This window comes from Somniosus microcephalus, chromosome 30 (assembly GCF_052327205.1).
Source record: "Somniosus microcephalus isolate GS21.2 chromosome 30, FLI_Smic_1.0, whole genome shotgun sequence".
Classification (NCBI taxonomy): Eukaryota; Metazoa; Chordata; class Chondrichthyes; order Squaliformes; family Somniosidae; genus Somniosus; species Somniosus microcephalus.
Genome location: NC_141016.1, coordinates 26,819,157 through 26,844,654, shown reverse-complemented (window position 1 = coordinate 26,844,654; position 25,498 = coordinate 26,819,157). Strand labels below are relative to the sequence as shown.

The 25,498-nt window shown below is 46.9% G+C and overlaps 1 protein-coding gene across 6 annotated transcripts in view; it reads left to right on the top strand.

The window, feature by feature from the left end:
• Window positions 1–25,498, top strand: part of LOC147098039 (LIM domain-binding protein 1-like) — a 37,727-nt gene that overhangs the window by 517 nt on the left and 11,712 nt on the right. For 2 of the 6 annotated variants that reach the window (XM_085971253.1, XM_085971258.1), the window contains exons 2-10: window positions 5,970–6,069; window positions 9,003–9,047; window positions 9,611–9,686; window positions 14,082–14,184; window positions 14,923–15,095; window positions 16,445–16,567; window positions 18,001–18,084; window positions 20,631–20,754; window positions 24,573–24,718. In XM_085971253.1, coding sequence (XP_085827379.1) covers window positions 6,050–6,069; window positions 9,003–9,047; window positions 9,611–9,686; window positions 14,082–14,184; window positions 14,923–15,095; window positions 16,445–16,567; window positions 18,001–18,084; window positions 20,631–20,754; window positions 24,573–24,718 — 894 coding nt within the window. In that variant the 5' untranslated portion in view covers window positions 5,970–6,049. Of the gene's footprint in view, window positions 1–5,969; window positions 6,070–9,002; window positions 9,048–9,610; window positions 9,687–14,081; window positions 14,185–14,922; window positions 15,096–16,444; window positions 16,568–18,000; window positions 18,085–20,630; window positions 20,755–24,572; window positions 24,725–25,498 lie in introns of all 6 variants that reach the window. The other 4 variants (XM_085971252.1, XM_085971256.1, XM_085971254.1 and 1 more) reach the window with 3 other exon arrangements.

Here is a 25,498-nt window from a genome sequence, read left to right as displayed (position 1 = left end):
CTGGGAGAGACTGGGAATCACCTGAGGGAAGAGACCTGGGAGAGACTGGGAATCACCTGAGGGAAGAGACCTGGGAGAGACTGGGAATCACCTGAGGGAAGAGACCTGGGAGAGACTGGGAATCAACTGAGGAAAGAGACCTGGGAGAGACTGGGAATCAACTGAGGAAAGGGACCTGGGAGAAACTGGGAATCAACTGAGGAAAGGGACCTGGGAGAAACTGGGAATCAACTGAGGGAATGGGAGGACTGGGAGAGACTGGGAATCACCTGAGGAAAGGGACTGGGAATCACCTGAGGGAAGAGACCTGGGAGAGACTGGGAATCACCTGAGGGAAGAGACTGGGAATCACCTGAGGGAAGAGACTGGGAATCACCTGAGGGAAGAGACCTGGGAGAGACTGGGAATCACCTGAGGGAAGAGACCTGGGAGAGACTGGGAATCACCTGAGGGAATGGGACCTGGGAGAGACTGGGAATCACCTGAGGGAAGAGACTGGGAATAACCTGATGGGGGACCTGGGAGAGACTGGGAAGCACCTGAGGGAATGGGACCTGGGAGAGACTGGGAATAACCTGATGGAAGGGACCTGGGAGAGACAGAATAAGCTGAGGGAAGGGACCTGGGAGAGACAGAATAAGCTGATGGAAGGGACCTGGGAGAGACTGGGAATCACCTGATGGAAGGGACCTGGGAGGAGACTGGGAATCAACTGAGGGAATGGGACATGGGAGAGACTGGGAATTAACTGAGTGAATGAGATTGGGGGAGAAACTGGGAATCATCTGAGGGAAGGGACTGGGAACCACCTGAAGGAATGGGACCTGGGAGAGACTGGGAATCAACTGAGAAAAGGGCCCTGGGAGAGACTGGGAATCACCTGAGGAATGGGACTGGGGGAGAGACTAGGAATCACCTGAGGAAAGGGACCTGGGAGAGACTGGGAATCACCTGAGGAAAGGGACCTGGGAGAGACTGGGAATCACCTCAGGAAAGGGACCTGGGAGAGATTGGGAATCACCTGAGGAAAGGGACCTGGGAGAGACTGGGAATCACCCGAGGAAAGGGACCTGGGAGTGACTGGGAATCACCTGAGGAATGGGACTGGGGGAGAGACTGGGACTCACCTGAGGGAAAGTGAGGTGTTGGTGGGGAGATGACCGGTCAGGGAGAAGAATGATCTGAGGGAACAGTGGAAATGATTCCAGGAATAACCCCAGGAAATAGGGAAGAGAGAGAGAGAGCAGGGGGGAGAATGACCTGAGGGAATGGGGAGAGGTGAGGGTGATAGCTACTGGAGAAAATGGGAATCAAGGGGAGGAGGAAACCTGTGGGAAGAGTTAGGATTGACTGGAAGAACATTAAGTTCAGTGTGTGAAAGGGGGAAGCTGGTCGAGAGGAGATTGTGGTTCAGTGGGTAGCACCCTCGCCTCTGAGTCAGAAGGTTGTGGGTTCAAGTCCCAATCCAGAGACTTGAGCACAAAAATTTAGGCTGACATGCCAGAGCAGTACTGAGGGAGTGCTGCTCTGTCGGAGGTGCTGTCTTTCGGATGAGACATTAAACCGAGGCCCCGTCTGCTCTCTCAGGTGGATGTAAAAGATCCCATGGCACTATTTCGAAGAAGAGCAGGGGAGTTCTCCCTGTTGTCCTGGCCAATATTTATCCCTCAATCAACATCACTAAAACTGATGATCTGCTCATTATCACAAGTTGGTGGAGTACAGCTAGACTGCATGTGCCAACACAACCGAGCCAAGACAAGAGACTGGCGTGCCTCTCCCACCTCACTCCGGGGCCGGAGGGTCAGTGTTGCTACACTCCAGAGAGGTCTTTCCCCCCCCCGCCCCCCTCCCGTGGGCTTTGTACTTGGGACTCTTGAGTGTAGCTGCTCTGCTGTGATGATGCTCAGTTTGGTGAAGTAAGCAATGCCATTGGCAAAGTACTGGGATCAAATCCCTGGCTGGTCAAGGAATAACAGTGAAACATAGGTACCTACCGAAGGGAGGGAGTGAATATCATTCTGTGGAAAAATGGGATTCTTGTTATCCTGAGGATTGATAACTTGTGATTACCTTCAACTCACTTTGGTTCTGTCTTCACGGAAGAGGACACAAATAACTTCCCAGAAATACTAGGGAACCAAGGGTCTCGTGAGAAGGAGGAATTAAAGGAAATTAGTATTAGTAAAAAAAATAGTGCTGGAGAAATTAATGGGACTGAAAGTCGATAAATCCCCAGGGCCTGATAACCTGCATCCCAGCGTACTAAAAGGTAGCCATGGAAATAGTGGATGCATTGGTTGTCATCTTCCAAAATTCTATAGGTTATGGAACAGTTCCTGCAGATTGGAGGGTGGCAAATGTAACCCCACTATTTAAAAAAGGAGGGAGAGAGAAAACAGGGAACTACAGACCGGTTAGCCCAACACCAGTAGTAGGGAAAATGCTAGAGTCTATTATAAAGGATGTGATAACAGGACACTTAGAAAATATCAACGGGATTAGACAAAGTCAACATGTATTTATGAAAGAGAAATCGTGTTTGACAGACCAACTGGAGTTTTTTGAAGATGTAACTGGTAGAATAGATAAGGGAGAACCAGTGGATGTGGTGTATTTGGATTTTCAGAAGGCCTTTGATAAAGTCCCACATAAGAGGTTAGTGTGCAAAATTAAATCACATGGGATTGGGGGTAATATACTGGCATGGATTGAAAATTGGCTAACAGACAGGAAACAGAGAGTAGGAATAAATGGGTCTTTTTCGGGGTGGCAGGCGGTGACTAGTGGGGTACCGCAGGGATCAGTCCTTGGGCCCCAGCTATTCACAATATATATCAATGATTTGGATGAGGGAACCAAATGTAATATTTCCAAGTTTGCTGACGACACGAAACTAGGTGGGATTGTGAGTTGTGAGGAGGATGCAAAGAGGTGTCAAGGTGATTTAGACAAGTTGAGTGAGTGGACAAATACATGGCAGATGCAGTATAACGTGGATAAATGTGAAGTTACTCACTTCGGTAGGAAAATCAGAGTATTACTTAAATAGTGATAGATTGGGAAATGTTGATGTACAAAGGGACCTGGGTGTGCTTGTACACCAGTCACTGAAAGCAAGCATGCAGGTGCAGCAAGCAGTTAGGAAGGCAAATTGTATGTTGGCCTTCATTGCAAGAGGATTTGAGTACAGGAGCAAGGATGTCTTACTACAGTTATACAGGGCCGTGGTGAGACCACACCTGAAGTACTGTGTGCAGTTTTGGTCTCCTTACCTAAGGAAGGATATACTTGCCATAGAGGGAGTGCAGTGAAGGTTCACCAGACTGATTCCTGGGATGGCAGGACTGTCGTATGAGGAGAGATTGGGTCGACTAGGCCTGTATTCACTAGAGTTTAGAAGAATGAGAGGGGATCTCATTGAAATGTATAAAATTCTGACAGGGCTAGACAGACTGGATGCAGGGAGGATGTTTTCTCTTGGGGGGGAGGGGGGGTCTAGAACGAGGGGTCACAGTCTCAGGATACGGGGTAGGACATTTAGGACAGAGATGAGAAATCTCTTCACTCAGAGGGTGGTGAACCTGTGGAATTCTCTACCACAGAAGGCTGTGGAGGCCAAGTCACTGAATATATTTAAGAAGGAGATAGATAGATTTCTGGACACAAAGGGCATCAAGGGGTATGGGGAGAGAGCGGGAATATGGTATTGAGATAGAGGATCAGCCATGATCATATTGAATGGCGGAGCAGGCTCGAAGGGCCGAATGGCCGACTCCTGCTCCTAATTTTCTATGTTTCTATAACCTCGGTAATGTTCACTTCGGATTCCGCCTGAACCACTTGGCTCCAGACCATGTGACAGCCTGGATCAGGACATGGACACAGGATTAGAATGCCAGGAGAGATGAGAGAGTAACTGCCCTCAACATCAAAGCCACATTTGGCTAAGTATGACATTGAGTTGCTCTAGCAAAACTGAGGTCAGCGGTGATCAAGGGGGAAACCCTCCAGTGTGTGGAGTCAGGCCTGACGCAAGGAAGAAAGTTGTGGTTAGTCAAAGGCCAATCATCGCCGCCCCAGGACATCGCTGCAGGAGTTCCTCAGGGGAGTGTCCTCAGCCCAGCAATCTTCAACTGCCTCATCTTCATCTGTCAGCAGTGGGACTGATTTGCCGCTGATTTGACCGCATTCAGCACCATTCGCAACTCCTCTGATAGCGAAGCAGCCCAAGCCAGCCGGCAACAGGATTTGGATAACGTCCAGGCTTAGGCTAACAAGTGGCAGGTAATATTCCTGCCATATCGGTGCCCGGCAATGACCATCTTCAACAAGAAACCCCCCGCCACCTCACCTGACCTTCAGTGGTACCAGCATTACGGAGACCCCTTCAGCATGCTGGGGGGGGTCACCATTAAGCGGAAGCTTAACTAGACCAGTCGTGGAAAATAAGTGTCTAAATGGGGTAGAGGAACAGAGGGATCTGGGGGTACAGATACACAAATCACTAAAAGTAGCAACCAAGTTAATAAGGCCATAAAAAAAGTAAACAAAGCCCTGGGGTTCATTTCCAGAGGGATAGAATTGAAAAGCAGAAAAGTTATCTTAAACTTGTACAGAGCTTGGTTAGACCACACTTGGAGTACAGTGAACAGTTCTGGCCTCCATATACAGAGGCACTGGAGAGGGTGCAAAAAGGATTTACTAGAATGATACCAGGACTGAGTGGTTATACCTATCAGGAAAGATTGAATGGGCTGGGGCTCTTTTCTCTAGAATGAGAAGACTGAGGGTGAGCTGCCAGGTTATTCTTTAAGATTATGAAATGGTTCGATAGGGTAGATGTAGAGAAGATGTTTCCCCTTGCAGGCAAGACCAGAACTAAGAGCCATAAATATAAGACAGTCACTAATAAATCCAATAGGGAATTCAGCAGAAACTTCTTTACCCAGAGAGTGGTTAGAACGTGGAACTCGCTACCACAGGGAGTGGTTGAGGTGAATAGCATAGATACATTTAAAGGGAAGCTAGATAAACACGAGGGAGAAAGGAATAGAAGGATATGCTGATGGGGTGAGATGAAGTAGGGTGGAAGGAGGCTCATGTGGAGCACAAACACTGGCATGGACCAGTTGGGCCGAATGGCCTGTTTCTGTGCTGTATAAATACTATGTATCTATATCACACCATGACAAGAAGAGCCAGGTACCTTGAAGTGAGTGCCTCCCAGCTCCCTGACATCTACCACTAAGGAGGACAAGAGCAGCAAGATCATGGAAAAGTCATCACTTCCAAGTTGCACATCATCCTGACTTGCACATAAACCTCTGTTCCTTCATTGTCACTGGGTCAAAATCCCCAAATTCTCTTACTTAACACCATTGGGAGAGCATCGTCAGTAGAAAGACCGCTGCATTCAGTGGCCTGACCAAGAATGGAAAAACGTAGGCGTTTGAGGCAAGCATGTTACACATGAATAACCCTGGATCTCGAACTTAGCTGGTCTTTTTGCCTCCCAGTAGACTGCGTGACGGGTGGAGGTTGATGGTGTAGAGTGCACTATGTCTTAATGGGATAGGCTTAATGTACCAGTTGTTCTCGTCCTCTGGAAGTGAGGGTGAGATAGACACCATGGGATGTAGCTAAGAGATAGAGAATGATGGTTACCTGAAGGCTAAGATTGGGAATACTGGTTGCTGTGGGATGTACAGAGGGTGGGATCATTGTTTCTTAATGATCGTACACAGGTTGGAAATTGGGAATGATATCATGGGAGAGCAAGGGATAGATTGGGAATGCCGTTGTCGTGGCAATGTACAGGTCAGATGTTGAGTGTAGCATTTCTGTTAATGAAACTTTTGAAATCCTGTTGCCTTGTCAGATAGAGGTTAGAGAATATGTCTGATGGTTGAATCAGTGAGTAAATTGTTGCAGTTTGCCTAATGGTTTAAGTCTCTGTCTTGTTACAGATCATCTAGTCAAGGAACGCAGACTGAATCCATTTCAGTATTATTCCAACCTGAAGTGCATTCCTGAGACTGAGGGAGCCATGCTGGACCGAGACCTCGGGTGGGTATACTGCTCGTGAAGTTGTGCATTCCATTGCTGTTTTGTAATCTAGTTTCCTTCTGCTTTTTCCCTAGTTACTGGCAGCTAAGCTCCCTTAGATGAAGTGTCTTCCAGAAGAACACTACATAGCTTCTAACGAGAGCCAGTGAAACTAAGCTAGAAACTGAGTTGTGTGAATGTCAGTCAAGGTTGGAATTGAAAGCCAGGATCTTTGGATAATCAGCAGTTTTGGTTGGAGTTGCTCAGTCCTCTGAATGGATTCTGTTGCCCAGACATAAAAGCAATGAGTGCACTGGGTGAAGGTGTAATAAAGATTTACAAGGATGATACCAGAACTGAGAGGTTATACTTATCGGGAAAAGTCTGAACAGGCTGGGACTCTTTTTTCTTTAGAAAAGAGAAGGCTGAGAGGTGACTCAGTAGAGGTCTTTAAATGCTCAAGGGGTTTGATAGGGTAGACGTAGAGAAGATGTTTCCACTTGTGGGGGAGATCAAAACGAAGGTCCATAAATATGAGATAGTCACTAATAAATCCAATCAGGAATTCAGGAGAAACTTCTTTACCCAGAGAGTGGTTAGAATGTGGAACTCGTTACCACAGGGAGTAGTTTAGGTGAATAGCATAGATGTATTTAAGAGGAAGCTAGATAAGCACATGAGGGAGAAAGGAATAGAAGGATATGCTGATGGGGTGAGATGAAGAGGGGTGGGAGGAGGCTCATGTGGAACATAAAACACCAGCAATGGACCTGTTGGGCAGAATGGCCTGTTTCTGTCCTGTAAATTTGATGTAATTCTATGTAATATATTGTTATACCGTGTTACCCAGAGATGCTTGCCGAACAATGTTCAGTAGTTGTACAAACACATCCTCTTTTAGAAGTGAGATTGCAAGTCATAGGTGAAATATCAAGGGTCTGAATGCAACGGACATTTACTTTGTTGTTTCTTCGAGGGGCTGAATGGCCGACGACTCCTTATGTTCCTATGTTTAGCACAGGGAGGGTAGTACATCTTTTTTGGAAACTATATGTTGCGGAAAAGTTTGAATAAATGTTTTGTGCTCTCCCTGATTTGAGTCGCTGAGTTCGATGCAAGGCTGCGATGGGGTGTGGTGGTGTAGGGAAGGCTTCTTTTCAAATGGGTGCAGCTGTGTTTTTGTTGCATGTTCGTTTGAATCGGGTCTGTTGAGCAGGACAAGTCTGTCATGTCAGGATGGAGTGAGTGCTGCACTTAGCAGGTTTGTTGAGCAGATTGTGCTGTGCGCTGGTTGCGTGTGGGATGGACTGAATGTGTTGTAATCAGCTAATGCTGTATGTGGGACTCTAATTGATTTGTGCTCTTGTGCTTGAACGATGTGATTGCAACGAGTGTCGAATTCAGCTAAAGATGAGACGTTGAGCAGCAGGATTTGGTACTGGAAACTTACAGTATCTAAAACTTGTGTGACTTGGGACAGAGAGCTTTTCTATGCTTGGTAGTCGCTGTATTTATAGTTTTTATATATATATATATATAGTTATTTATTATATATAGTTTCCTAGAAGTAAAGGGAATTAAGGGTTACGGGGAGCGGGCAGGAAATTGGACATGAGTCTAGGTTCGGAATGGTCATGGCCCTGTGGGTAGTGGAGCGGGCCCAGGGGCCATGTAGCCTGGTTCTGCTCCTACTTCTTGTGTTCTAATTCTGTGTTAGATTTCAGGAGATGGTTTTATTCCTGTTCCTGGCTGGGGTGGAGATCGCCTTTACAGAAGGTAAGTACTGTAGAAAATACAGGGACAGAGTGATCTCCTGGACGAGTTTCGATCGCCTAGATGGGTCGGAGAGGAATTTCCCAGGTTTTTTCTCCCAAATTGGCCATTGGGTTTTTAAATCTGGTTTTTCGCCTCTCCCGGGAGATCACATGGGTTTGGGTGGGATGGAGAGTGATAGTAGATTTGAGGTTAGGATCAGATCAGCCATGATCTTATTGAATGGTGGAGCAGGCTCGAGGGGCCGATTGGCCTACTCCTGCTCCTATTTCTTATGTTCTTATGTATTCACATCAGGTATGACATTTACTGGTGTTTATTACAGATTAATAGTTAAAACTCAGTTATGGTTTGTGTGCGGTTTGGAACTGAATTTGATGAAGTGGTGGTTATTCCGGTACGTTGGAAACAATCCAAGCCCAGAGTTACTTAGCAACTGTAACAGTGACAGCAATATGTTTGGAGGGTCTGGAGTACATGCCGTGAATGATGTTTGAATTCTGGCCCACTCCTAACATTTGGTTCTCGGCTTAGTGCTGCATCTGTGAGGAAAATCGAGACACCCTCCTTCTATCAATTGAGTTGGATCATCAGTGTATAGATTGCAACTGTGGGCCACCACTGGCGGGCAGTGTAGAATTTGGAGATAGCGTGCATGAATATAGAAGGTTTTTAATTCATAAACAAAGATGAAATGGTGGCTAATTAATGTTGAATTTTCGATGGGCAGTTTCTGTTACTATGATTTTTCTCCCTTATTACACACATTTTATAGTGCATCCTTCCTGTCCCCTTGGTTACTGTTTCTTTACATTGAAAATTGGAATAAAAAGCATTGCAAGAGTGGCTTAGAGCACTGGAGTGCCAGTGTGCGGTAACATTTGGCCATAGGTTTAATCGACCAAATTATGGAGTTGTAGATGACTGTGGGGAAGCGTCCATGAGGAAGCCATGTCCTTTCCCTTAGTCACCCCTGAGGTGTTCCAGGCACCTCCTAATGACCAGTTCAGAGCAGCACAGTCACAGCTCTTCAGAGGCAATTGCCCACCTGTTCTCAGTGTTGTAGACTTGCATGGCCCAGGGAGGGCAGGGAATGTTAGCGTTGAATGAAAAATATTGTACAAAAGATTGATATTGAGCGTAGCAGAAATTAACTTCACCGCTTTCATCTTCATTTGTAGTCCGACCCCGTCTTATCCTCCCACGTATCCGGAGCCCACTATTGGGTAAGGACTTTTTGGTTCTGTTGTTTTGGTGTCTTTATTGTATCTCCTGTAGAAGGGACCTTTCAATTAGTTACATGCTGTCCCTATTGCAGGCCTCAGCAATAACCTTTTTCTGAAATTTTATAAAAATTTAACCATCGATGCTTTTGCTTCTACCAGTAAAATGTTTCAAATACAATTCTGGGAGAACGGTAGATGATTTCCAGAGGAAGCTGATCCCTTTGCTGGTGAACTAAGTGGTCATTGGCCATCTCTGCAGTGTCTGTCTAGCGTCAGCTGTGTATTTACTGTAAATATGGTGCATCATGGCGTTTCGGTGATACTAATGTAAAAATCGTATCATTGGTTTCCAGGTCATACAATAATGCCAGATGCACGGTTGATTTTACAGTAGATTATAATGTTGAGACCATTATCAGGCTGTTGCTGTAGTTCTATAATTGTAAGTGATCCTTTTCCATAGCAGATATGTTTCTGTAGTGGATGTCAAGTATTCTGGGGATGTGCCACAGATCTGAGTGCCCCATTTAATTTTGATTACTAATGCGTTCCTGCAATTTCAGAAGACACACGCCTTATATGTCACAGCCTGAGTACAGGATCTATGAGCTCAACAAACGTCTCCAGAACTGGACCGAGGTGAGTAATTTCAGGCCAATTAGTCAGCGGAGTTTAAAGTATGCGCATTTTCAGAACTTCACTCCTATAGTAATCGCTAGCTTAGAGCAGGAACATTGTTTTCTGCGGAATGCAATGGCGTAAATATCAAAGTGAACATCTGGAGAGGTGGGATACTGAAATTATTGAGATTGCATCATTTGACTAGCATCCTCTGCCTGGCAGCCAGCACCATGGGAGCAGAGGAAAACCTACCTCGCAGCCACCCTTCCTGCACAAAAGGTGGGGGGGTGCAGCTGGCTGCAGGAGTTTTTCCCCTTTGCCAATTTCCTGTGACCTCTCCTGGAGGCATTAACTTCTTTCTGGGGCATAGTTCCACAATGGGCATGTTTCCTTCCTCCGGTACCCTTACCCAAGTGGCCTTTATTCAGAGGCGAGCTTTGTCAGTTAGTGTCTCCAGGCGGTGAGGTCCCCAAACCCATGCAACGTCCACAAGTGCACACTTGGAACAGGGATCATTGAGCAGCGCTCAAGATTGGAAACCCTGACTGAATGGTCCGGCGAAGGGACAGCGCTCGCCGCTGACCTTCACAAAAGCTGCCCACGGAGATTTAGCGGGCTCCAGAGTGTAGGTTTCCTAATTTTTGATGTCAGTTTCAATTTGGCACCATCTACAGGGGATCTGTGGCATCCAGCAACAGGGCAGGCAGCAGGCAGGTTGATCAGCCGATCAAATTGAAGAATTGTTACAGACAGCAAAGCAGGAAGTAAAAAGCAGGGAATATAAATCACATTTAAATCATTGTACAGAAAGCAAAATTAAGATTGGGACATACACACGGAGTTAAGGGAGAAATGCAAATATCAGAAGAAAAACTATAAGAAAATATATTTTTATTAAAAATCTGCAATTTTTAAATGTTCTTCTGAGGGAATGAGACTCCACAACTGAAAATTAGTTTTCAGGGCCAGAGAGGTTGTTCAGCAGTAATTGGGCCAGAAATTCGCGGCCAAAGGCGTGAGTGCGCTCGGGGTACTCACGCATCCGGCCGTTGGAAATGCCGGCGTTCAGCATGAACAGCGCATGCGGGGAACGCCGGCATTTCCAGACCTCGAGCGCGTGCGACTGCACAGGCAGCGCTTGCGCAGTGAACTTCGTAGATTTCATTCATGAAATCCGTGAGGGTAAGTCCTCAGAAGTTACACGTAAAAAAAGCAAGTGTAAAGTGGTTCATTGGCTGCGGAGGAAGAAACATTTTATCGTGGAGCTTCTGAAATGCAATATTTTTGTTTGGGAAAGGGAGGGAAGTTATTTTAAGAAATTTTAAGTAAGTTTTAAAGTTAAAATTTTTTTTTTTTTTTTTTAAAGGGTTTTCAGAACGGTAGGTAGAAGGAGCAATTGTGGCTGTGTGAATGGAATGTGAGAATGAGTTATGTATGTATGTCCACATATATTCCTTTACGTATATGTATATGTTTTATATTCCTTTACTAATGTGTATGAATGTATGTTTTTAATTATGATTTTCCAATAAGTTACTTTCTCTGAAAGTCATAATTAAATAATACATTCATACACATAAGTAAAGGAATATATACATAACACGCAAAGGAATATATACAGACATACATACTTTCAGAAGCTCCACGATAAGAAATATCTTCCTCCGCAGCCTCTGGAGCAACTGTACCCATGCTTTTTTCATGTGTAAGTTGTAATGACTTGACCTCACTGAAAGCATTAATGAAAGCGGCGAATTATACTGCGCACGCGCTGCCGGTGCAGTCGCACGCGTTCTGCCTCTGAACCCCTTCGTTCAGAGGACAGGAAATGCCGGTTTTCCCCACATGCACTGTGCATGCTGAAAACCGGCATTTCATCTGGCCAGATGCGTAAGTACCCCGACCGTACTCGCGCATTTGGAAGGGAATTACTGGGCCAACATTTTACATGTCAATAAAATGAAAAATTTAACAATTGCACGACTTGCCCCCTCGCATCTGCGACTGAGGGTCCAAGGAGGTGCATTGCGCAAGAGGTCATCATCGTACATATCCTCACACTTCCCTTTGGGGAACTGTATGAAGTGGTGGAAGGATTTATGGCCGTGATTAACGCTCATTCCGTGACCGTAACCATCTTTGAACCAGCCATTAGGGTGGTTAGTCCTATGGCGGGAGGGTTTTACGGGCTCCCACAACCCATCTGAGGGAGGGGGGGGGGGGGGGCGGCCACCAACACCCACGGACGCAAGTATCCCGCTGGATGTCCACCCAGAATTTAAAGTTGGAACTCCGACTCCACTTGCCGGGACTGTCTGGAGTGGGGTTCAAAACCCTACTCCTTCTGGCCCAGCGGCGGGGATGCTTACTGCTACGCAAAAGGCCCACTCCGCGCAAAAGGTGACACCCATACGTTTCCTGCGCCTTTTCCCTCCCCGTGACTGGAGCCCTATGCTGCCATTTCACGTTGCTAATAGGATTGGGCCTTTGTCATAGCGGTAGGATCCCCGCCGCTGGGCCAGATCAGGGTAGGGTTTCGAACCCCGCTCCAGACAGTCCCGGCAAGTGGAGTCGGAGCTCCGGCTCTAAATTCTGGGTTGACATCCAGTGGGATATTTGCGTCCGTGGGTGTGGGTGGCCCCCCCTCCTTGTATAGCTTGTGGGAGCCCGTAAAACCCTCCCGCCATAGGACTAACCGCCCTAATGGCTGGTTCAAAGATGGTTACGGTCACGGAATGAGCGTTAATCATGGCCATAAATCCTTCCACCACTTCATACAGTTCCCCAAAGGGAACAGTGTGAAGACACGTATGACGACGACATTGCTAAATAAATAAATGGAATTAAAAAAATTCTTTTAGGGCTTTTAAAAGTCTTTAAATTGCTTTAATTCTGTTTAAAACTACTTCAGATTACTCAAAATAATGTAAACATTTTAAAAAGTTTATAAAAGTTACCAAAATCTTCAAAAAACTTCCAAAAACCTATTTAAACTGCTGCTTTGCATGTAAAAATGGTTAGCAGCTTGACAGAAACATTGGGGGCGTGTCCAGTGAAACTGAGACCTCAAGGGGCGTGTCTCACTTGCACTGCACGCTACAGGCTTCGCGCTGGCTGCACTCCTGGGCGGCGTGACGTCATACGCTGCCCGGGATTCTTCTTCTGGAAACACCAATTCCAGGCGTCCCTGGAGCTGATCGGCAGTAGCGCGGGGTAAGTGTAAATACGGGGCTTGCACGCGCTGCAAGCCCCGTTCTGGAATTTCTGGGCCATTATGACTTAGTACACTGCTAAAAACTCAGTCTTGATTGAACAAGGCATAACATTTTCATTGGTTTTTACAGTGAGAATAGTGTGTAAATAGTTGAAGTTCATGACAAATCAGTGATTTCTAATGATTCCATCTGCGCTGACAGCCTTGCCGTTATTACTACCGCAAATTCCAGGCTTCTCCCCCTGCTTCAAACCCAGGAGCTGAAGCCCATGTGTTATCAGACGAGCTAACTCCGCACAGACCTTTGGCAGTGCATCTCAGCTACTCGTTAGAAACCTGCTGAGCTACTGGGAAAGCTAGCTGCATACAGTTTGTGGACGTGGTGGCAATTATTGGTTCAGCTACAAATTATTATTTTTTTCAATATTCTCCCCATCTCTTTCCCTGAAGGTGTGGTTCCTTAACGCCAGTCACCTTCTGCTACCTCACCCTAGTGACCTTATTCGTTTGCCAGCCTAGACAATAAGCGGAGGCATCACGACAGTGCCTGATCGTACCCTCATCTGACATCCACAATCACACGCACACAGGTTGCCCACTCCCACTCCCCCAAACACTGAAGCCAATTGTAACATTGCTACTGCTACTCTGGCAGCTTGTAGGGTGAGGGATAGTTTGGGAGTTAGATTCCATAACTTGAGTACCAATGTAAGGGCAGGATAGAATAGTTGAACATTTTGTGTTATGCACAGTATAATGTCTGCTGTACAAAATGCATCACGAGAGTGCAAGATTATATTTAGAACCAAGACAAACACTGCAATGGAGATGCCTTCAGAATTCAATTGCGCACTGATTCTGACTGTTATTCAATGTTCCCATTAAGCTGTCCCATGCAGGCCGATCAATGGCTCTACAATTAAAATAACTGCACATGCGCGAGAAATTGAATGGGCAGCGCAGCCAGTTAAAGGGCCTGCACACCAAAATTTTTTTTACAGGGAACGTCGCTGTCATTGTAGATGAGGTGAAAACTCTCCGAATGCCTCACTGTCTCCCTGCTTCTTTATTGTGTTTTACTTCATCAGATGAAGATTAACTTCTTTTATTATTGGGCTCCTTAGTTCAGCCGCTGTTGAGGGTTTCATTCTCTGGCGAGTACACTATCTACGACTTTGTCAATGTGATTTTTCTCTCAGGAGTGTGACAATCTTTGGTGGGATGCTTTCACCACTGAGTTTTTTGAAGACGATGCAGTGTTAACTGTGGCTTGCTGCCTGGAAGATGGACCAAAGAGATACAGTGAGTTGGTCCTGTTTCTCATTACAGTCTACACACATTTCAGGCCAACTGCAGCACTTGTACATCAGTTTAAAAACATGTGCTGAAGTAATATGCCAAGGAAGGTTCTACCATTATTTGAAGCTACAAAAAATAACTTTGAGGGGGACTCCAATAAACTGTGTCGGGTAATGTGGAGAGATAGCCTCGTGCTCAGTATTTTACACAAGTATCCTGTGAACCCCATTTGGTACATCAATAAACTATACATAGTACAGGAAATCTCTGTTAACCGGCAAAATTCAGGAGTAGGTTCAGGTAAGTTTTACTTCATATTAGTGGCCGTTCCTGGATCTGTGGCTGTGTAACTGGGGTTCGTGCACTTGTTGCTAAGCAACAGGGACGCTTGGTCTGTGGCTGGAGTTCCTGCACATGTTGCTAAGCAACAGGGAAGCCTGGATTTGTTGCTGTGTACGGAGCTCTCGTACCTTTTAACTATACCTCTCTGTAATCCGGACTTTTTGATAAACCGGCACCACGCCGGTCCCGTTGGTGCCGGATAATAAAGAGTTTCCTGTAACGCAGTAAAGCTCCCTCTTCTGAATTATTCCTAAGTCAGAGCAGTAATTTTATTCCTTTGGCAGATGGGGAATTGATCTACACTTTACAAACTGTTTAGATGTTTAAAGTTCAATTGTATTCTAAAACCCTTGTCAAAGTTTTGAAATTTAAAGTTTTTTCCCTCTTATTCCCACAAAGCAATTGGCCGGACCCTAATCCCTCGGTATTTCCGTAGTATCTTTGATGGCGGAGCCACGGATCTTTATTTCAACCTGAAACACTCAAAGGAATCGTTCCACGGCAATCTGGTGATACTGGACTGTGACCTGTGCAGCATGGTCACACTGCACAGCAAACCCATCTTCACCAAGGTAGGACATGTCCTGCGTAGCCAATTGTAAATAGGTTGCGGGCGCTTTGATTGCCTGCTATTTCTGCCAACTAGCAGCTAGACCGTGAACCAGTAGGGCAGGCATTTCTCTTGCTTTTTCTCTCATGAATTTTCACCCCGGCCCTCAGTCTGAAACGCAGAGTTGACCTAAGGAGGCTCCAGCATCAAGGATGGAGAATTGAGGAATTTGACCTGAATCACTTGGTGTATCCTCAGAGAATTTGTTTAAGAGTCATTGGCAGAGACTTTGGGCTGGATTTGACCAGCCCCAAGGAGGCGGGTATGGAGGCGGGACTGCCGGGAAAGTTGCAGAAAGTTGCAAACCCGCCCTCAACACGCCGCCGTGCCCTCTTGCCAGGAGGCGGGAAGCCGTCCTGCCCCGGGCCCCGTCTCCTTGGAGGCGGGAAGGGATTAAAGCCTATTAACTGAAAATAGGATTATCCCCATTTTTCATGCTGAAGTGCAGTTTTCCTGACCTGGGGGAACCCCGCCGGGGTGTAGGAGGTCTGCGGGGGGTCAGAGGGGTCTGAAAGTGCGATGTAGAGGTGAGTGATGGGTGCATGCATGGAGTGGTAAGTATGTGAGGTGAGTGTAAAGTGTTAGAAAATGTTAATTTACCTTTGTTTCTCCTTACAGCCTTCAGCTGCTGTGGAGTCACAGTCCCCAACATCTCCATTGTAGAGATCACAGACTGGCTGTTGGATCCTCCGATCCAACAGCCAGCTGCTTTCTGCAAAGTAGAAAGGTTTGATGAGTCCTGAACACAAGGACTCATCAAACTACACAGAATGCCAGTGTTTGACAGCTTCACAGAGCTGTCAAACGATGACGGCTCTTCTTTCAAAAGTTCTTGACAGATGACACGTCATAGGTTGACGTGCTCTGTCACTGACTTCCCCCTAATTGGCCTGCTGAGTCCGCTGGGCGGGCTTAACAAGGTCAATCAGGGGAAAATCCCGCTAGTTGGCCAGAAACAGATGGAGGCGGGACTGAAACCGGGCAAGCAGCAGTCCCGCCTCCAACATGTCTCCATTCAAAAAATCCAGCCCATTGCGTTTGGCCAACTGTTTAGTTTAGTGGTTTGATTTAGACTTTGTTTTTGGACTGAGAAATCCAGTGGAAGGGCCAAGCCTCACAGTGCAATGGATTGTAGGACGATGGAAAGACAGAGAGCCCTGATATCAACACAGCAAGGATGTAGGGTGGCAGCTCAGTGTGTGAATGACATCTTTGCAATTTAGGAGGCAGAAAAGAGGAAATTGAGAGAAACACCATGGCATCAGGCGAAGTGAGCGAGATTATTCCGCTTGTACTTGTTTGTTGTCTCAGGTATGTACAGAAGGCCGCCTCTACCTGGAATTCACCTTCGATGATTTGATGCGTATAAAGAATTGGCATTTTAATATCCGACAAAATCGCGAGCTGCTCTCGCGCAGTATCCTTGCAACACATGTGAGTATCTGATTTTTCTCTTAAAGTGGTTTTGACTGATTAATCTTCCTCAGCTGTTTGGCCTCCACATATAGATGCATCAACTGATGCCCAAAATGCTGCCCTTGAAGGGTTTGCTGACTAGCCAGCAAGGATATGGCTTTTCCTCCCTATCGCCCTCGCTGCATAAAAGGCCTGATTCTGGTATCGTAACACGGTTCGTTCTTTTGTCATTGGCAGCAATTGAATTTCTGGGCACCAGGAAAAAAAAAAAAACTCCCTAAATATATAAGTTCTATTTAATTTGTGTTCTTTGTAAGTTTCAAAAGTTTATGCATCTTATCCTTTACGTTTTTCTTTGGTGAGATTTTGCTGTCTTGTCGAGTGAAATACTTCATCCAGCAAATTGGTAATGGTATCTGTTGCCAATTAGCTAGTTGGGAGCCAGCAGACAAAATACAGGAAACTTTGTGATATCCGGCACCGACGGGACCGAGCTGTTGCCGCCCCATCAAAAGTGCCGGACAAACCAGCGTTAATGTTGAAGCATACGGAGGTTTTCATCTCCGTATCTGACAACAAACACTGTTGCTTAGCGACAGCTTCAAACAGTCGGCCCGTACCTTGGAAGCGTCTCTGTAGCTTAGCAACAGCTTCAGAGAGACTTTCCAGAGCCTGACTGTTGGAAAAAAAAAGCCACGAGAAGAAAAAAAAACTAACAAAACGGCTCCTGATTTCTGCTGGTAGATCGAGGTTTCCGGACATACAACCTCCGGATAAACCAAAGTCTCCTGTAAGGGCTTGTTCTACTCACAAAATGACTGCCCAAAGATCATAGAACGATACAGCTCAGAAGGAGGCCATTTGGCCCATCGTGCCTGTGCTGACTCTTTGGTAGCGCTGCGAGAGTGAGAGAGAGGTGGTTCAACACTTCTAGATATCGGAGTGTGAGCTGGGTGCTTGTTGGAGTCTGTACTGAGGTACGAGACTGCGGGCTGAGGTTGAGCAGTCATTGATGTACACAGGCTCCCACAGTCCCATACAAACCCAACTTCTGGTGTGTGTGGAGGGAAAGTATAACAATGATTGATATTGCTATTGTTACGATCCACATAATAGATTATTCTGATCTCCCTGTATACAATATTGTCTGCGAAAGGTGAATTAATTTATCTTTGTGTGCTTGAACAGAGCATAACAAGTACATTTAATAAAAACATGTCAGACTGGGACATTGCTTGTAATGACAAAAGTTGGCCTGTTTTGTGAAGGATGTGATGTGATTGAGGGTACTGAAAAGGTAAATATTGAGGAATGAAAGTCGGAATGTATTTTCGATGTAACCAGTATTTATTTGCAGTAGTTCTGAGTTGCGCAGTTAATGATTCTATGTCTCTACACAAGCCTGTTTCTTTGTCCTTTTTACTCCCATGTCACATTATATTTTATTTTAGGCCCAAGATCCTCCAATGTTGGAGCAGTTATCCAACAGTATCACCCGCTCTGGCCTCACAAACTTCACCCTTAACTACCTCAGAGTAAGTATGATGCCTAAGCAGGAAACCCAAGTCTGTAAATAAAGGTGAATCCACTTTGTTGAGCAATTTTCTCTTTTTTTTTTAGAATGTATTGAGTTGGTAAGAAACTGGCACCAAATTGGTAATATTGTGTGGCTTTGAGGGTCAGTGAGAATGCAGTTATTCCCTGCATCTAACAGTACTTATAGTGTCAGCTGTGGCTCAGTAGGTAGAACTCTTGCCTCTGAGTCAGAACGTTGGGGGTTCAAGTCCCACTCCAGAGACATGAGCACAGGCTGACACTCCAGTGCACTACTGAGGAAGCGTTGCACTGTCGGAGGTGCCGTCATTCGGACGAGATGTTAAATCGGGGGGCCTCTCGAGTGGACATAAAAGATCCCATGGCACTATTTCGAAGAAAAGCAGGGAATTATCCCCGGTGTCCTAGTTCAATCAACATCACTAAAAACATTATCTGGTCATTATCACATTGTTGTTTGTGGGAGCTTGCTGTGCGCAAATTGGCTGCGCGTTTCCTACATTACAACAGCGACTACACTTCAAACAGTACTTCGTTGGCTGTAAAGCGCTTTGGGACGTCCGGTGGTCGTGAAAGGCGCTGTAGAAATGCAAGTCTTTTTTCTTTTTACTGTATCTAACCTGATGGTGTTTGAAGGGGCTTCATCCTCTGTCTAACTGTGCTGTACCTAACCCGACAGTGCTTGAAACTGACTTGGCTGTTCAACTGGCACAAATTCATTCTTCAGTGCGCTAATGGGACGCCAGCTGTTGCCTAGTTCAGCTTCGACGGTCAGCACCAGGAAACCGTTCCGTTTCCTGTCTGTTGTCTGATTACAGAATAAGCCATAGTTGGGGAGTGAAATAAAGAAAGTACGGGAAACTTTGGTTTATCCGGAGGTTAACTGTCCGGAATGCTCGAGCCACTGGCAAAAATCAGGAGCCGTTTCATTAGGTTTTTTTTCTTTTCGTTGCTTTTTTTCCACCAGTCAGGCTCTGCAAGGTCTCGCTGAAGCTGTTGCTAAGCTACAGAGGCGCTTGCAAGGTACGGCCGACTGTTTAGAAGCTGTTGCTAAGCAACAGGGTTTGTTGCCAGATACGGAGCTCAAAATCTCCGTATGTTTCAACATTAGCGCTGGTTTGTCCGGCAGTTTTGATGGGACGGCAACAGCTCGGTCCCGTCGGTGCCGGATAGCACAAAGTTTCCTGTAAATGGGAAGTTAGAGAAGAGAGCAATGGGGTTGGGTGGTGCAGTTTGTTACAGCACCTCATCTTTCTACTAGGCATTTTACAACCTTCCGAACTCAACATTGAGTTCAACAATTTCGGATCATAACCTCTGCCCCCATATTATCGGACGGCAGCTATTGATGATTCTGCTATTCCCATCTACACCTCCTCTAGACCCAACTTTTGTTTCTTTGCTTGTCCCATTACCATCTCCTTTCACCTTGCACCATCATCCCTTTTGCCATTTAATCTCTCCTGCCTTCCACCCTATCACAGACCTTCCCTTTGGTTCTTTCCTCTCCTCCCCCCTTTCCCTGCCTGTGTACTTGCTCAAAACCTGTTAAATCTCTTAACTTTTTCCAGTTCTGATGAAAGGTCACCGACCTGAAACGTTAACTCTTGATTTCTCTCTCCACAGAGGCTGCCTGACCTGCTGAGTGTTTCCAGCATTTTCTGTTTTTATTTCAGATGTCCAGCATCTGCAGTAACTTGCTTCAGTATCACTGCTTGAGGGGCTCCATTTGTGGCAATAAAGTACCTGGAAGAGAATAGTTTCCTTCTATAAAAAGGGGGAGTACTTCGAATAAAAAGTGTCAACATATTCAAGAGGGAGTTAGATAATTTTTTGGCAGTGGAGTTGAGTGAGGGATATAAGACTAGTGTAGGAATGGTCAAATTCCTATCCAGAGATTGAGTTCGACGCAGGCAATCAATCAAAAAGGTTTTTAATGTCAAACTAACGAGTTTAAACAGATTGATGCAAGAGAACTATGAATACAGGTCTTAACTGGCTGGAGGCTCCACGAGGAATTCTGGGCGGTCCCGTGGATGGCGTCATGACGTTCTTCCCGCGTTTAGGGTGATCACGTGATCGGCGGCATGACGTCATCGCGTTTGCCCGCGCTCTTAAAGGGCCCGCGCCCTGTACATGCAAACAGTATATACAATGGTACAGATTTAGTCTGTAGCTAACACATCGCTAAAAGGAATTATGTACACTTGTTCAGAGTCTCTCAGTGGCTCTGCCACACTAGAGTATTTTATGGGATCTTTCAAACCTTGGGGGTCACCTAGATGGATTACAATAATCTTTCCAGACCTATCATATGTGGAAAAAATATTTCCCTGAGTATTTGCCTAACATGAGTGCGGCATGTAATGAAAGTGCAGGGAAATAGTGAAAGCTTCAGCAAGGGATTATTTAGGGCACATTTCTTGAGTTCAAGGGTCAGACAGGTTAACCATTAAAACACTTGGACCTAGAAATCAGAATCTTGGGCTGATTTGTGTGTTTCTTTTTTTCCTTTCCCTCAAACTAGCTTTGTGTCATTTTGGAGCCAATGCAGGAACTGATGTCAAGACACAAAACCTATAACCTGAGCCCTCGAGACTGTCTGAAGACCTGCCTGTTTCAGAAGTGGCAGCGGATGGTGGCTCCTCCTGGTAAGAGGCTGAAGGTTCAGAGGCGGCCTGTCACATGCTGCTGGCGGGCGGGAACATCTGCAAAGAGGAGCTGTTATTTTTCTGAAGTGCCAGAGATAAATAATATTTCCAACCGTATTACAGCTGAAAGCACAGTAGAGTCCAACCCTGAAAACCATACGGTGTCCTCCTGCAACACGGGCCAGCGCCAGTGCTACATTACACGTTACAACACGGGCCAGCGCCAGTGCTACATTACACGTTACAACACGGGCCAGCGCCAGTGCTACATTACACGTTACAACACGGCCCGGAGCCAGTGCTGCATTACACGTTACAACACGGGCCAGAGCCAGTGCTACATTACACGTTACAACACGGGCCAGAGCCAGTGCTACATTACACGTTACAACACGGGCCAGCGCCAGTGCTACATTACACGTTACAACACGGGCCAGCGCCAGTGCTACATTACACGTTACAACGCAGGCCAGAGCCAGTGCTACATTACACGTTACAACACGGGCCAGAGCCAGTGCTATGTTGCACGTTACAACACGGGCCAGAGCCAGTGCTACATTACACGTTACAACACGGGCCAGAGCCATTGCTACATTACACGTTACAACACGGGCCAGAGCCAGTGCTACATTACACGTTACAACACGGGCCAGAGCCATTGCTACATTACACGTTACAACACGGGCCAGAGCCAGTGCTACGTTGCACGTTACAACACGGGCCAGAGCCAGTGCTACATTACACGTTACAACACGGGCCAGAGCCAGTGCTATGTTGCACGTTACAACACGGGCCAGAGCCAGTGCTACATTACACGTTACAACACGGGCCAGAGCCATTGCTACATTACACGTTACAACACGGGCCAGAGCCAGTGCTACATTACACGTTACAACACGGGCCAGAGCCAGTGCTATGTTGCACGTTACAACACGGGCCAGAGCCAGTGCTACATTACACGTTACAACACGGGCCAGAGCCATTGCTACATTACACGTTACAACACGGGCCAGAGCCAGTGCTACGTTGCACGTTACAACACGGGCCAGAGCCAGTGCTACATTACACGTTACAACACGGGCCAGAGCCAGTGCTACATTACACGTTACAACACGGGCCAGAGCCAGTGCTACATTACACGTTACAACACGGGCCAGAGCCAGTGCTACATTACACGTTACAACACGGGCCAGAGCCAGTGCTACATTACACGTTACAACACGGGCCAGAGCCAGTGCTACATTACACGTTACAACTCGGGCCAGAGCCAGTGCTACATTACACGTTACAACACGGGCCAGAGCCAGTGCTACATTACACGTTACAACAAGGGCCAGAGCCAGTGCTACAATACACGTTACAACACGGGCCAGAGCCAGTGCTACATTACACGTTACAACGCGGGCCAGAGCCAGTGCTACATTACACGTTACAACACGGGCCAGAGCCAGTGCTACATTACACGTTACAACACGGGCCAGAGCCAGTGCTACATTACACGTTACAACACGGGCCAGAGCCAGTGCTACATTACACGTTACAACACGGGCCAGAGCCAGTGCTACAATACACGTTACAACACGGGCCAGAGCCAGTGCTACATTACACGTTACAACACGGGCCAGAGCCAGTGCTACATTACACGTTACAACACGGCCCGGAGCCAGTGCTACATTACACGTTACAACACGGCCCGGAGCCAGTGCTACATTACACGTTACAACACGGCCCGGAGCCAGTGCTACATTACACGTTACAACACGGCCCGGAGCCAGTGCTACATTACACGTTACAACACGGGCCAGAGCCAGTGCTACATTACACGTTACAACACGGGCCAGAGCCAGTGCTACATTACACGTTACAACACGGGCCAGAGCCAGTGCTACATTACACGTTACAACACGGGCCAGAGCCAGTGCTACATTACACGTTACAACACGGCCCGGAGCCAGTGCTACATTACACGTTACAACACGGGCCAGAGCCAGTGCTACGTTACACGTTACAACACGGGCCAGTGCTACATTACACGTTACAACGCGGCCCGGAGCCAGTGCTACATTACACGTTACAACACGGGCCAGAGCCAGTGCTACATTACACGTTACAACACGGGCCAGAGCCAGTGCTGCATTACACGTTACAACACGGGCCAGAGCCAGTGCTACATTACACGTTACAACGCGGGCCAGAGCCAGTGCTACATTACACGTTACAACACGGGCCAGAGCCAGTGCTACATTACACGTTACAACACGGGCCAGAGCCAGTGCTACATTACACGTTACAACGCGGGCCAGAGCCAGTGCTACATTACACGTTACAACGCGGCCCGGAGCCAGTGCTACATTACACGTTACAACACGGGCCAGAGCCAGTGCTACATTACACGTTACAACACGGGCCAGAGCCAGTACTGCATTACACGTTACAACACGGGCCAGAGCCAGTGCTACATTACACGTTACAACGCGGGCCAGAGCCAGTGCTACAATACACGTTACCACATGGCCCAGAGCCAATGCTATGTTGCACGTTACAACACGGGCCAGAGCCAGTGCTACATTACACGTTACAACACGGGCCAGTGCTACATTACACGTTACAACGCGGCCCGGAGCCAGTGCTACATTACACGTTACAACACGGGCCAGAGCCAGTGCTACATTACACGTTACAACACGGGCCAGAGCCAGTGCTGCATTACACGTTACAACACGGGCCAGAGCCAGTGCTACATTACACGTTACAACACGGGCCAGAGCCAGTGCTACATTACACGTTACAACACGGGCCAGAGCCAGTGCTGCATTACACGTTACAACACGGGCCAGAGCCAGTGCTACATTACACGTTACAACACGGGCCAGAGCCAGTGCTACATTACACGTTACAACACGGGCCAGAGCCAGTGCTACAATACACGTTACAACACGGGCCAGAGCCAGTGCTACATTACACGTTACAACACGGGCCAGAGCCAGTGCTACATTACACGTTACAACACGGGCCAGAGCCAGTGCTACATTACACGTTACAACGCGGCCCGGAGCCAGTGCTACATTACACGTTACAACGCGGGCCAGAGCCAGTGCTACAATACACGTTACCACATGGCCCAGAGCCAATGCTATGTTGCACGTTACAACACGGGCCAGAGCCAGTGCTATGTTGCACGTTACAACGCGGGCCAGAGCCAGTGCTACATTACACGTTACAACGCGGGCCAGAGCCAGTGCTACACGGCCCGGAGCCAGTGCTATGTTGCACGTTACAACACAGGCCAGAGCCAGCTCGGCATGACTCAGTACAACACAGGCCTTACATGGGACAGTAGCCAGGCAAAGTGGCACCTGTTAGGACTGGGGAGGGTTTTTACTTCTGATAATCCCCCGACCCATTTGCTGAAAGTGGACGTGTATGAACACCAGGGTCCGAAATTCCTATTAACAAAAAGAAGGGAGAATGTCTGTTCATCGCTATTTCATGACCTACTGACCAAATAGCATTTTTAGAAATCGTGCTTCAAAACTGTGTTCCCGTAATTTCATTAGTGAGTTATGAATGATGGAGGAAAGTGAGCATTCTCCATTGTTGTTGAGAATTTTGCCCCCAGGTGAGGGCAGAGTCGGTCTCTCTGATTTTTCAAGCTCACACAGGAAGACCAGCTGCCGAGACGTAAAGCTGGAACGTACTTGGGCGATGTGCTTCCACATTTAAACACTTTGTGAAAACACAGTGGGACCGACGTATGTTGCAATTTACAGTCTCCAAAACTGTTGGTCAGCTTTACTTTTTTTCTTATTTTCACACAGCCGAACCCGTCAGACCGCCAACAGCCAAGCGGCGAAAGAGGAAACAGTCTGGAGGCACCACGTCCAGTGCAGGGCCAGCCAGTAACAGCAGTGGGGGCAGTAAGAAAAAGAGTAGCCCTGCCACAGGCTTCAGTCTGTCCACTCAGGTACCTGTAAGCATCCTTCTCTATATTGATTTAATCACTTGTCTTTGACTGTCACTAACATTGCGAAACCAGCTGGCCTCTTTACACAGACTTTGGGAGAGCCTGGAGTTCCTGATCGGGGCAGTCGCCAAGTAACATATCTATTGGATCATAGGGATGGTATTCAATTCGCACTGGAGGTCATCTAATGCTTTATGCCTTTTACTAGACTGAGCAAGTTTTCTCTCATCTTCTGTTAGCATAGAAGATAGGAGCAGGAGTAGGCCATTCGGTCCCTCGAGCCTGTTCCACCATTTAATGAGATCATGGCTGATCATCCAAATTCAGTACCCTGTCCCTGCCTTCTCCCCATATCCCTTGATCCCTTTAGCCTTAAGAAATATATCTAACTCCTTCTTGAATATATTTAATGAATTGGCCTCAACTGCCTTCTGTGGTAGAGAATTCCACAGGTTCACCACTCTCTGGGTGAAGAAATTCCTCCTCATCTCAGTCCTAAATGACTTACCCCTTATCCTTAGACTGTGACCCCTGGTTCTGGACACTCCCGCCATCAGGAACATCCTTCCTGCATCTAGTCTGTCTAGTCCTGTTAGAATTTCATAAGTTTCAATGTTGATAGTGATAAGGAAGTGCATGTCCAGTGGACAAGTTTTATCCCCAGTTATTGTGGTCCAGATAAATAAAAGTGGTCCTGCTACAACACGAGCTCCAGTTGACACTTCTTCCACATTAGAGGGAGAACTGAGATACCAGATGCAGTCCTGATAGATGGCAACA